Raw genomic sequence first — 13,627 nt, forward strand, 5'->3', positions numbered from 1 at the left:
ATGGATCCGCAAAGCATAACCCGCTTCTTCTCGTCTGAACCTCAAAACCCTCCACAAACCAGAAATCATGAAAAAACACTCGAAGGAATCGCTGCTATTGTTGGAGAACACGTCCTGTTTGGGACAAAAAATGATAGTAACCCAACCCACCACAAAATGATGGAACATAACAAGACGGAGAATGGTCCGGTCACCAAGAGGTACAGAGGGGTCAGGAAGAGGCCCTGGGGAAGGTGGTCGGCCGAGATACGCGACCGTATTGGGAGGTGCCGCCACTGGCTTGGCACCTTCGACACCGCGGAGGAGGCGGCGCGTGCCTACGATGCGGCGGCTAGGCGCCTGAGAGGGTCCAAGGCTCGAACCAACTTCGAGATACCGTCGGTGTTGCCGGTTTCGGTGTCGTCGTCATCGTCGTCGAGCAGTGGCGGAATCCGCAAGAGGAAAGGGGCGCGCGGTGGCGACAGGAAGTGTTCGGTGGTTACCTCGGTTGCACAATTGTTCAGTTCTGGGGTGCCTGATGCGCTTGAGCTAAAGCTTGGTGTGAGACTGTGAGGAGTGAGAATGGGAGCATTGGTGCTGATGATGATATATATGGTTGTGTAGGTTAGTATTAGAATCAGTATTAGTATTATTCTTAGATAGAGCAGTGCATGCATGCAATTGGGATGAACACAATAGAATATGTAATCCATGTATGTTGAATGAATAGTAATTGGTATTGCTATTTAGCAGAAAATGCATCATGGTTGAGTGCAGAGAGAAAGAGACAGCAATAGTGAATACGGAGCCGGGAATCCGCCATAGTTTAAGTGAGCTTGATGAATGCTGACCCTAGGCCCTAGCTATCACTATATCTATATGTATTTGTCTACTCCCTTTGCATGTAAATCTAATATATATATTTATATGTCTAAATATATTCCGAGAGGCTTATTTTCATCAATTTTATAATGCACATTTTCATTAACTAATCTAAGATGAATCTAGCTACTTGTGGGTGTCGTCTAATTCCAAAAGTTGTATTGATGTCTAATCGAGTATTAATATCATTGTGACTCAACAGACTTCAGAAATTATTTTTTACACAAGGGAAAATGATGGCCCAAGATTCTGCGAATCTTGTTATATCTTAACACACATAAGGACTTGGAAAGGGAAGATCCTAGGATAATGACAGCATTGAATCTTTGGCAGTACTTTATGTTCATATGTGCGTTTTACATCTTTAGTCCTATATTCCCTTGCTTGGAGTTGGAGAAATTGTTAGCATAAGTTCCTCACACCTTGTTACATGTTTCGGCAAGCCATCAGCAGCAGTAAAGGACTCAGAATCGAAACAACTAACACCAACAGCCTCATCATGACTCAAATATATTTTGTTGAATTTGGATCTTCTAAATTTTAAATTTGTACTTTAGAGGGTAAAGTGTGATCTTCTACCCTTAAATAGTTTCTCTCTCATATTTATTATTGGTCCTACCTATAAAATAAATAGTAAGAGATCACACTTTATTCGCTAAAGTGAAATTCAAACTTTAGAGAATCCAAATTCATTTTTGTCTCTTTCCCATCTAAACACCTTGTTTATATATATTTTCTGTCTTCCATAATTGTATATTAAACATGCAATTGTTTAATAAATCATCAAAACATACCTTTGCATTCCAGAAAAGAACTTCATTCAGGCCCGTAAGCACCACCACAACACCCATATTACCACAAAGAAAATAATGTTCCAGTGTATCCTTTCTTCCTTCCTTCTCTTCACATCAGCGTACATACAATGATGCATTTGTTCAAGTATAGTGACGAAAGCAATGCACTCTTACATCTTCCATGTAGCACGATGCTTGACGAAGACTACAGAAAACACTAAGGAAAATATATAGAAATATAGAAAATGCATGCGTTGTTTCTTCATATTTACTAGTTGATTGATGTTCATCGAGAACTAAATTTTGTTTATTTAAATGGTACATAATAAACAACATGGGGAGTGCTAAAGTAACAATGATTATCTTGAACAACATGAACAATCACTAATTAAATATAAGTACATTACACCCTAATTTAATGTTACTTATTAAATTTACTCTTTTAACCTTATTAATTTACATTGTTCGCACATTGTTCAAGAATATTATTAGTTACCTATACTTTTCCAAACAACATTTAGTAAATGATGATTACTAAAGAATATAGTTATTTAATATTAAATAGTATTTAATTCTCTTTATTTATTTCTATTGAAAATTTGAAATAATAAAGCGTTTTGAATAATGGGAGTTGATTATTTTAAGAAAGGGTAACAAAAGATATATCATAAAAAGCACTACGGGTGTGTTTGTTTGTGGTGAAAATAGGGTTGGAAGTGGGTCAAGTCAGCTTATGAGCCAGTTCGAGTTCGGCTCGTTAATAGCTCGATAAGCTAAGTTTGTGAGCTAGTGAACCAAGTTTGAGTTTGGAATTGAGCTCATAAATTAAATGAGCCGAACTTGAGCTTGGATAAGCTCAGCTCATTAGCTCGTGAGCTGGTTCGATTATATATATATATATATATATATATATATATATATATATATATATATATGTATTTAGTCTATATTTTTAATATTATATATATACATATGTAATAGTAATATATAATTATATATACTAATGATCTTAATTATTTAAAATTTTATATTTATTTATTACATATAATTTTGATGTAGGATATAAATAAAAAATTTATATTTATTGATAGGTAAACAATATATAAAATTATTTTTTTAATATTTTTTAAAATATATAAGTTATAATTTATTGATATAAAATTATAGATTTTGTATTTATGTTTCTATTATTTGAGCCAGCTCATGAGCTCTCGGTGAGTCGAGCTTGAACTTAAGAAATAGGCTCAATTGTTAATGAGTTGAGCCGTGAGCCAAGCTCAATTTTGGTGAGCCGAGCTTGACTTTGGTCTAGCTCGGCTCAACTCGGCTCACTTACAGCCCTAGGTGAAAATGGAAGGAAAAAAAAATGAGGGAAAGAAATTGAAAAGAAAATAGTTATGTTTTCTTGTTTGGTTGAGAAGAAAAATAGAAGAGAAAGGAAAATGAATGGAAAAATATTGGTGAGACCCACTAATTTTTTTTCTCCAACAATTAAAAGAAAATGGAGAAAAAATTAATTCTCTCTCTACTTTTAATATTACCTTTTTATTTTTTTTAATATAATTTATAATATAAAGATAAAATTATCTTTTATAACATTTCTTTCCTTATTTTCCTTTCGTCCAAACACATTTAAGAAAAATAAAAATTCACTCAATTTTTTTTCTTTTCTTTTTATTTTCTTCCTCTCAATTTTTTTTCCTTCCAACCAAACATAGCCTACAAGTAATATTCTTTTTTGTATGAAGGGTTGGGCAGAGAGCTTGAGCCCAATAGATGTCCAAGTTGCAAATAGTCGTACAAGGTCCATAGAGAGGACATGTTACTACTTACGGCCGAAAACAAAGGTCATACATATATAGGAGTCACAGTCAAAGACATGCTTTCTGTCAAAAAAAAAAAAAAAAAGACATGCTAAATGCTTTTGATGGATAACATTAGTATACCATCTCATCTGATATAAAAAAAAAAAAGAAAAAAAAACCATGTTTGTAAGACCCAAGATACAACCAAATCATACAGTTACGGACAACCTTTAACCAAAGTTATTGAATCATCTATAGAACACGTAATTACATTTATCAGTAAATATTTTCTATAAAAATGAAGAGAAGGAATACAGGGTGTTTTTGGACACTGTAGAAAACAATGGAACGAAAAAAATATGAAAATAGTGAAATACTAAGCCTTATCTGTTAGGATTTCTAAGCTACCCTGGGAAACAATTTCCACGTGAATGTTGACCAATGAAGATGAATGGTTTACTCTTCAGCATCTAGAACAATTACATTAGCACAAACCTAAATTGTTAGGCTGCATCATAGTACATATATTATTCTTATTAGCTGATTCAGTCCATGCAATTGGAGCTCAAATCCACATCCACAGGCAAATTTAGATCAGGGAGCACCAAGGTAGATTCTTTTTTACTCATCTCTTGTGATTTGGAACAAGAATTTAGTGGACAAACATATGAATGGCCATCAATAACCTTATGTGTAACAGTTTTGGGGGACAGAGAAGTTGATGGATGGCACTGAGGTAGGTCAACCACACCTTTCTTAAACTCCTCGCAGATTTTAGTTGGTTCAGAGTTCCGTTGCGACTCCAAATCAAGCTGTTACAAAATGTCAAGTGCATAATTAACATGTATCTAGCTGCATTTGTCCTCATTAAAAAATGTTGTAAGATTTCAAATATGGATGACAAAGTGATTCAGAACAACATGGGAAGGTCACCTTTAATCTCTTTAAGCTTTCATTTGTGGCTCTATGTTTCTCAAGTGTGAGACGCAACGATGCAAGTTCCTGTTCAAATATCGAAATAATCGTTTATAAACAAACCAAATATGTGATAAAAAAAAAAAAAAAAAAAAACAGGATGCGCCTGAATCGTACATTTTTCAAGCTTCTCCTTTCTTTGAGCAACAAAGTCTCCTCCTCTTTTAGTTCAGCTAAAGTCTGCAAATAAATCAACAAATTCTAAGTCAAAATGTAAACTAGCTCATTATTCTATTGGGTTGGAGCCAGGCCCAAACAAACTCAATTTTACATAGAAATCAATAGCACTTTGCTTTCGACATTCGCAATGAAAACATGTAAAATATGTATGTATCAACATTTACCTTTTTTCTTCGTGACTTTTTGGTAAGAGCTGTTTCGATTGGATTTGCAACCTGCAATATATAAAATACCGAATTTAGGGTCTTGAAACATTTTATCATATTCTCAGAAAAGGAAAAAAAAATGGAGTGAAGTGAGGCAGCGGACCAATGTTTAGGATTTAGGTAGGATAGGAGGGCGCAGTTGTGCAATGGACATTGATGATTTTTATTATCATAATAAATAATAAGGGGAGTGGAAGGAGATAGAAAAGATGGCGTTAAAGTGAAGCGAAAAAGGGTGGAGTAGTGAGGGTAAGCGTGCCATATTTGTTTCTCTCATTCTGTGAAGTGCAAAGTGGCAGACTGCGACAGAGACTGGGTGTGAGGTATTGAATGAAAATGTCAATGACACCCTCCAGAGTCCCCAGACATTGAGATCGAGAGAGAGCGTGTGTATTGTGTTATATATTGATGGTTTGGTGTGTAAGAAAAGTATGTGAGCTCACAATCTGCCTCTACACACAAAAAATAAATGAAGGTATTGGCGTAATGCATAATTGCATATCCATAATCCATTATAATAATAATAAAAAATGAAAGGATGGATTCCATGGACAGCGGTGAGCGGTGACTAATAAACGCCAATAACTAACCAGCCAGCTTAGTTGGTGGCAGTGACACTATGGTCCCCCCCCCCCCCCCCCCCCCCTTCCCCTCGCTCTTCGTTTCTCAGCTACCAAAATCCCTATCTCCTCTCCTCCAATTTAACTTACTCCTCCTTTTGGAATGGTTTGCCAAGTTACTATTTTCCCCCACCTTCCTTTATCTTATTCTTTTTCCCATTTATTTAGAGAGAGAAGAGAAAAGATAAGTCATAATTTCATTTTGTTAACCACATATTCGTCTCGATCCCAAAAAACCAAAGATTCTCCCCTTTTGGACCTTACCCCACCAAGCATAAAAAGACTAATATACCACCATGTTTTTCCTTTCTTCGTAGGATAACAGTTCCCAATCAAAAAAAATAAGGACTTGCTACTTTTGACTTTTGCCCATGCATAATACTAATAATATTTTTAATTGCTGTGATGCAGATACCTTAACAAACGTTTCTCGTATGTGAAACGACGACGCAGACCCCTAAATGAAGTAGAGAAGGTGCGGCCGCAGGTAAAGCTACAGTAGGGGAGGTGACACCACATGAGTGCTCCAAACCTAATAATACACAAGAGCATTCCAAAGTGCACAACCACTACAAAACAAGCAGCAGTCGCAAGAGCTATTTTGCCTTTCCCACGAAAACACGCCACCAAAAATGCACTTGTAGTTGTGGTGCTGCTGCTCTCCTCATATTACATAAATACCCCTCATACATTTAATATTTATCCACCTCCCTATCAAACCACGAATGCCACACTGCAACAATAACATCCCAGTTTACACTTCACAATCCCACAAACCTTTTTTATTTTTTAACCTTCTCCGGACACGGCCAGAACATATCCCCGAGAGACGAAATTGCCCTCGAGAAGGAAGGTCATTTGCGTAATTTGAGATGAAGAGCGGCGAGGAAAAAACGTGAATAAGATTACAAGAGCCGTTCAAGCCTCTGACTCCTTGCGTTGAATCAAAGTCTCTCCTTTCCTTTCCAAAATTAAGAAATAAAATATAAAATACATTAACAGTTACAAAAGGGTAATAGGTTGAACTTTCCTGACGAAAGAAAGAGAGAGAGAGGAATAAAGGTAAAGAAGATGATAACACGGCGTGTCCTGCGAGAGTAGGGAGGCACCGGTTCAAATCTGTGTTGAGAAGATGATAAGGCGAATAAAGGCAGCTCCGACAATGGTTTGATTTGAAAAAAAAAAAAAAAAAGGCAAAGAGGCGCGATCGGACCAAAGGCTGAGCTGAGCCTGATGAGTGGTGAATGGCATTTTCGTCCATCCATGATTCAAAAAAAATATAAAGTGCGAGTGACACTTAATTGGATGCCAACATAGTAAAAGAATAAGAAAACTTTTAAAAGAAACAGAGACAAAGTCAGTTCCCTTCCCTTCCCTTCAACTTATGCACTGCGTTTAGCGAGCACCTCATGCACACAGCATACCCACAGAATTAAAAACATAACAAGGAATACGGCTGAACTCAAACTAACAAAAAGGAAGAGAGAGATGAAGCGTGGAACCTTAGATCTCGAGGTATGCAGGTGTTTGGTTGGGCGGCTGGACTCCTCGTAGCTATCTAGAGTGGCGCCTCCTCCGCTTGCTGAGGTGGTGGCGCTCCAGGAGAGAGGGGTGGTAGGACTGGCTCTAGTTGTCTCCGCTTTATTGTGGCGGGGAACGCACTTGGAACGGCGCTGACGCACGCTCCACTGCAGGTTAAGAGAGGGAGGTGGCGGCGGATGTTGGGCTTGGTGGAGTCGGAGAAGGAGGTCGACGACGAGAGAATCGTCGGCCATGGCGATCTTAACCCAGTTATCATGGCACATGTCTTGTGGAGCGTGGAAGAGGGTTGATTGGAAGAGACAAGAGGTGGTGTGTGTTATGGGAGATATGGGGATGGTGGGTGTCGTTGGAATGTTAAATATATATAAAATAAAATAAAGGAAAAAGGAGGTGTGGATTTTGGAAGGTTTAAAGAGAAATGATGTGCCTCCCTCGGTCTCTCATCTCTCGGTGCTTCTTACATGAGCAAGGGAGTGTGTGTGTGGGGAGAGACACGGATGATCTTTTTTATGAAAGGAAAACCCCAAAATGTCCTCTTACTCTTCTTTCTCTTTGTAATTGTCTATCCTTACAGATGTTGTATTCTGTAGATCGTCCCTATTTTCTCTCGCCTCTCTGGTCCCACCTTCTAGCACACGTGTCAAACCTCAACCACTACTTTTTTTTTCTTTGCTTAAGACTTAGATGCTAAATAATTATAGGTGAGTTTTTATTTTTTATTATTTATTAAATAATTTGTTATACACAAATAATTTACCATACTATTACACATCTAAAATTTTAATCAATTAAATTTAATTAAATTTGCTTAAATTTAATAAAAACAACTCCCATAACAAACACATGAATCACACATAAAGAGTTTTGAATTATAAGAATTTATTAGAAAATAGTATTAAAATTGTTTATACGTAATATAAGAAGTTATTTAATTTTAACATGTTTTTATTAAAAAAAGTGAAATAAAAATTATGAAAATGTGAAAGAAGAGGAAAAGTTTTAAATTATGTAAAATTTATTAAAAAAATAACACCAAAATTTTTTAACTATAATATATAAAATTTCTTAATTTTGACTCCAAAATTTTTTTTATCGTGACATATAAATTTCTTAACTCTGTTATTTCTAACTAAATAATGTACTTTTTATTATTATTAAACTAATTGGATGCTATTGAATTCATAAATAAAAGGTTTAGTCATTTATATATTGTTTACAATAAATTGATATATTTTGTTATTCTAAAACATATTTAAATGTATTTTGTTAGTTGCGTGAGTTAAAATTTTGGATTTGTAATTCTTTAAAGGTTTATTGTGTCATTTTAAAAAAAATGTGCGTGTCATTTCTAACTAAATGATATATTTCGGTATTAACGAATTAATGGTTTAAACTAATATATAAAAGATTTAATCATTTATATATCGTTTGTAACAATTTGATGTGTCATTTATATATTGGTGTCATTTACTAAAAATTTTCATGTCATTCATAAAAAAATTATGTGTCATTTACAACTAAATAATGTGTTTATATTATTGTTAAACTAATAATGTAATATTTAACTAAGAAAAAATCAAATGAAAAAAGAAAGAGGAGAAAAAAAATAGTGATGATCATGATATTGGAAGAAAAAGATAAGAAAAAAGAGAAAGATAGATTGTAGTGGATATTTTACTTGATTGTAGAGTATTTTGAATAATTTAATAAAAAATATATTAAATTATTGAATAATGTTTAAATATTATTTCTATACAAATATATATTTGTAATTGTATTATTAGTTATTCATTATATATTCCTATTTCCCATTCAGCATCAGGCGCACGATTTATTACAAATTAATACATTGCAACAAAAATCATAGCTTCCTCATCCCCCACTAGCAACTACGCTTTTATTTAATTTTCACATTACCATCCCCACCGGGTATTTAACCACTTTTGTTTGCATTGGAAGCAAATGACAATTGCATAGTACTATTTACTTATCTCTATGATATAATCGACTGTTCATTCATATCATACCACCATTAATATTTAATACTACCACACAAATCATGCTCTTCCATTTCTCTCTGCTTTTCTGTGGTCATGAATTGTGTTGTTAGAAATAATAATCTCTGCACACTCGAAGAACATGTAACTAAAAGCATCGTGTGGACTAATCAGATGACGAAGTGAACTTAGGTTATCTGTAGTAGTGGGCAGGAGTTGCGGCTATAGATAGATTGGGACTCCGTTAACCCTTTTCTTTATTAAAACTTTCTGGCCTTTTTTTTGGCGTTAAAGGAGTGTATAGGACAATTCTCTGGCGTCCTATCATCTCTGATGGTACTTCGTACTGACTACTAAGTGTGACCCATACCTCTATGGCTCATAAGACTCGAGAATGTAAGCAGTTAATTTTTGCAACGGAACTTAATTACCCATCCCTCTCGGCATCTACCATTGTTTGTTTCAACTTTGAGAAGTCATTCAATCCTTTTCTTTTTTGTTTCAATAAAACATGATAGTGTTGTTAGTTGGTACATACGTAAACTAAAAAAAACCAATAGATGAAGAAGAGTTACAAGATAAAGTAATGCAAGTCCAGCTAAAGTATTGAACTGCCCGCCATTTGTAATGCACGATTTTGATATCACTTAATTTTAAAGTTATTGACTGCAAGTTCTTGTTCTGTTTATAAATGAGTTTGGGTTTAGAAGTGCAAGTGAAGCAATTGATTCTTAAATTTGGTGTTACTCATTTATCTTTTAAAGAAACTGCATTTCTATAACAATCATACGAGGGAAAGCCTGTGAAATTTGCTAATATTACTAAAATAATGAGCACTTGTATAACTTATCAGCAAACAAAAACGTCATGTGAAAAAAAAAAGTTATCAAATTAATCTTCATATGTTTGTGTATAAATATATATGATATTTAATTTATTTTTAATATATATTTTATAATAATAATAATTAATTTTTTGTAAACATATATAAAATTAATTTTTAATTTTTTTATTAAAGAGATAAAAAATAAATTTAAAACTTTAATAGAATCAATATATTAAAGGTGTATTAATATAAAAAAATTTCTGAAAAAGGGTTAAGTTAAAGTTGATTGAGAATTATTGGGTTGTGATGAATGTTTTAATTTTTCAGCAATGGGTTAGGTTAGGGTGAGCTGAAAAACCCTAACGAACTAACTGAAGTGAGGTGCTTCACTCGAATAGGTGTGTCCTGAGACGATGGCTCTCTCCCTCACACTCAGAACCAGACTCAAATGGAACCCTCTCACTCTCACCCACCGCTTCTCCACTTCCAGCTCCGACGGCGGTAACGGCGACTCAACTCCCAAGTCTCCCATGTCTTCTTATTTCAGCGACGTCAAGGACAAGCTCAAGAGAACCCGCCCCACTACTTCACCCTTCGCGAACCCCTACCCGCAAACCCCGTCATCCGCCGCTTCCAAAGTCAACTCCCTCGATGACATCCGCAAAAACCTCTCGGAGTTCCGCCGCCGGACGTTACCCCCTCCACCCGGCGCTGGCGAGCCCTCCTCGTCGGGGCAAATCTCCTTTCAGGAGATCTACAACAGAAAAGTCTCGGAAAAGTCCGGCGAATCGGCGCCCGGCATTGGGGGAAAGATCTCCTTTGACGCGCTCCGCGAGAGCGTGCAGAAGATTAAATCTAATCCGAACAAGCAGGGCGGCGATCCGATGCCGTTGTCGGCGTTTAGAAGCACCATGAAATCGGGTCCTTCTGATTCCGCCTCAAGCGGCTCTTTGATAGGCGGGAGCGGGGAGTTGCCGACGTTTTTCTTGAAGGAAATGAACGAGAAGAAGGGCTCTGGTCCCCCGGTGACGGGGTTTGTGAAGATGTACAGCTTTCCAGAGTTGGGAGAGAAATTGAGGGCGTTGAGGGCGGAAGGTTGGGGGAGAGAGGGGTTCTCTATTGCGGAGTTGAATGAAAGATTGGTGAAACTGAGGAAGCTGGAGGAGATGGAATCTCGCTCCACTCTCATTGGTGTCGGCATCCAACCATTGCAAGAGAGCTTGATTGTTCTGGAGCAAGCTAGTAAAGAAAAGCGTATTCATCTTTTCTTCCTCTTTGATGTTATATCTTCATTTCTTCCTTGTTACTCTGATCCTGATCATGAACCCAATCGAATTTGTTTTCCTCCGTTTTATGATTTATACCAAAAGATTTACCTAATTCTATAAACTTTCCAGAGCAGAGGTTTGATATGCTGGGTCATTTGGGCGGGAGACCAAGCTTCATGATGGATCCTCCTAAAGAGAACCTTGTTGAAAGGGTCAGTATTATATTTGTTTATTTATATTGGTTCTGTGTTCTGTCCTATCTATGGTTTACCGTGCTGTCTCTACTTCAATATTGGTGATGCGAGTTTTCATGTCTCTGTTCCAAATTGCAACATTGCATATTACCATTGCTGTTTGTCGAATGGGTCCTGCACTAATGAAAATGATCGTGCTCATGTTGCATTATTGCTTATGCCCATGTCAAATGTATCATTTGCCATATGATGATCCTTGTTGATATTTGTCATTTAGTCTGATCAAGTTTCAAATTTCTCGTGACATCTGTGCAAGATAATTTTTTTTTAATTTTAAATTTTTATCATGTATGCTTAGTAATGACCAAATCTACAAGGAAATGGGAGCAATGTTGGATTCGCTCTGCATTTGTTTTTGGTTAATTAATTCAAAATAGCCAACATAACCCTTCAGAGACATTGTCACTGGTTCTGGAGTTAATGTTGCATTCGGTCCTGCTGCATTTTGGCCTTCTTGAAAGAGATAACCTCCATGTTTAATTTCCTGAACAATTATAGGCTTCTGTCTTTCCCTCATTTTATTCATTGTATCTTTGATTATAGCCTCTGCTTCTCAAATGTCAATCCCTATTGTTTATTTATCATTCCTTGTTTTATTTATATTGTAAAAATCTTGGGTTCTGCTGATTCTATTTTGAACTAAGATGCACAGGCATTAGTATATTGAATCTGATTTTATTGCCTAACTTTTCGATGAAGTAATTCGTGTCATAATATCATGTGAAGCACTTCTAGGATCATTGGTGTGCCATATCATTGAAATTGCAGGTTCTTTTAAAGAGCTATTGATGTTCTTGTCATGTTGCTTTAAAATTTCTCTTCCATAAAATTAACTTTGTTGTTTCAGTTAACTGATTTTCTCATTACGTTTATTTCAGTACTTCCATCCAGATAATATGTCCTCAGCAGAAAAGTTGAAAATTGAGCTAGCAAAGGTTAGAGAGGAGTTTAAATTGTCAGAGTCTGATTGTGGATCTGCTCGTGTTCAAGGTAAAGAAAATTATTTGACTTATTTATGCAATTTACTATGAAGAGGATCCAGAGGGAAGATAACTAGAATAGTGAGCTTGCCTTTTTACTTCAATATAGGTCTTGGTGAAAGTTGAAGTGATAGTTTTGAATGTACATTTTACATTGGATTGGGAACTAATGCTCTTCCTCTTTTTCCTTCTTGCAGTTGCACAACTCACAACGAAGATTAAGCATCTATCAGCAGTTCTACACAAGAAGGTCAGTTCCGTTTTTGTATGTGAATTTCCTTGATTCTAGTATTGAAGATAACGTATGCAGAAATTGCGTGCATACTGCTGTTGTTAATTTACTTTCTAAATAGTTAACAATATTAGTTCGCGACTCCATTTGATCTTTTGAAACGGAGGAAATATACTGTGTTCTTCTTTACACTTAGATTATGATTGTTTCCCCATAGAATTTTGAGTTATTTCCCTGTTCAATCGTTTCAGTATGTGTTATTGACTATGATTTAGAGGGTGAGTGTGATTCGATTTGTTCCCAATGATGTTTTCAGGATAAGCATTCTCGTAAAGGTCTGCTAGCAATGGTTCAGAGGAGAAAAAGATTACTGAAATACCTTAGAAGCACCGACTGGGATTCGTATTGTTTTGTTATTTCCAAGCTAGGTCTACGTGATAATCCAGATATTAAGTACTAAAGAAATCTCTTTTCTGTTTTAACTTTTAAGATAAGAATGATATTAGTTCAGATCCATATATTATTTTTAACTCTTCTGTGGGTTGTTTTAGTTTCCTCTGTTTACTATTGAAACAATGAAGGAAAAGGAAGGAAAAGAAGACCCAATTGTATTGTTTGGCTCCTTCCTAGAATATCCCTATGTCCTTAGGTTTATGATGGAAAACAGAAAGTCAGTTTTGGAACTCATCAATAAGATTCTGCTACAGTTTTCTTTACATGATGAACCCAATTTTGCAACATGATAATCACATCGCGTTCCCTATTTACGTTGAGTCGGCAATGTTTGAAAGTTGGCATATGGTTGAGGGTCTACAACATATTAAATTTGGCATAGTTTAGGTTACCAAAATTTTAATAATAGTAATAATAGACAGGACATCCTATATAAGTATAAAAAATAGACGGGAATGGATTTTTTTTTTCCACTTAAAGGATACTAGATTAAGACTCGAGCGCTCTGCAGAGAATTAAATTAATTATATTATATGGTATAAATTTAAAAATGATATATGATATGAATAAATAAATAGATGCAGACAAATGGAGAAAAATCTATTTTCAAAACTTTAAGATACTTTGTTTATTA

At 35.5% G+C, this 13,627-nt stretch overlaps 3 protein-coding genes across 3 annotated transcripts; 2 read left to right on the forward strand and 1 right to left on the reverse strand.

The window, feature by feature from the left end:
• LOC130940142 (ethylene-responsive transcription factor ERF084) lies at positions 1-552 on the forward strand. The gene has a single exon (XM_057868191.1). It carries the CDS (start codon positions 1-3, stop codon positions 550-552), a length of 552 nt encoding a protein of 183 aa, XP_057724174.1.
• A 3,093-nt stretch (positions 553-3,645) lies between these two features.
• Positions 3,646-7,492, reverse strand: LOC130940736 (uncharacterized). Its single transcript, XM_057868968.1, has 5 exons — positions 6,944-7,492; positions 4,780-4,830; positions 4,553-4,615; positions 4,394-4,462; positions 3,646-4,272 (listed from the first exon to the last, which is right to left on the reverse strand). The coding sequence occupies exons 1-5, from the start codon at positions 7,244-7,246 to the stop codon at positions 4,006-4,008; spliced, it is 753 nt and encodes a 250-aa protein (XP_057724951.1). The 5' UTR covers positions 7,247-7,492; the 3' UTR covers positions 3,646-4,005.
• Positions 7,493-10,102: 2,610 nt separating this feature from the next.
• Positions 10,103-13,286, forward strand: LOC130940160 (uncharacterized). Its single transcript, XM_057868219.1, has 5 exons — positions 10,103-11,060; positions 11,204-11,286; positions 12,207-12,318; positions 12,506-12,558; positions 12,857-13,286. Exons 1-5 carry the CDS (start codon positions 10,220-10,222, stop codon positions 12,998-13,000), a joined length of 1,233 nt encoding a protein of 410 aa, XP_057724202.1. The 5' UTR covers positions 10,103-10,219; the 3' UTR covers positions 13,001-13,286.
• Positions 13,287-13,627: the final 341 nt, after the last annotated feature.

This window comes from Arachis stenosperma, chromosome 7 (genome assembly GCF_014773155.1).
Source record: "Arachis stenosperma cultivar V10309 chromosome 7, arast.V10309.gnm1.PFL2, whole genome shotgun sequence".
Taxonomy (NCBI): Eukaryota; Viridiplantae; Streptophyta; class Magnoliopsida; order Fabales; family Fabaceae; genus Arachis; species Arachis stenosperma.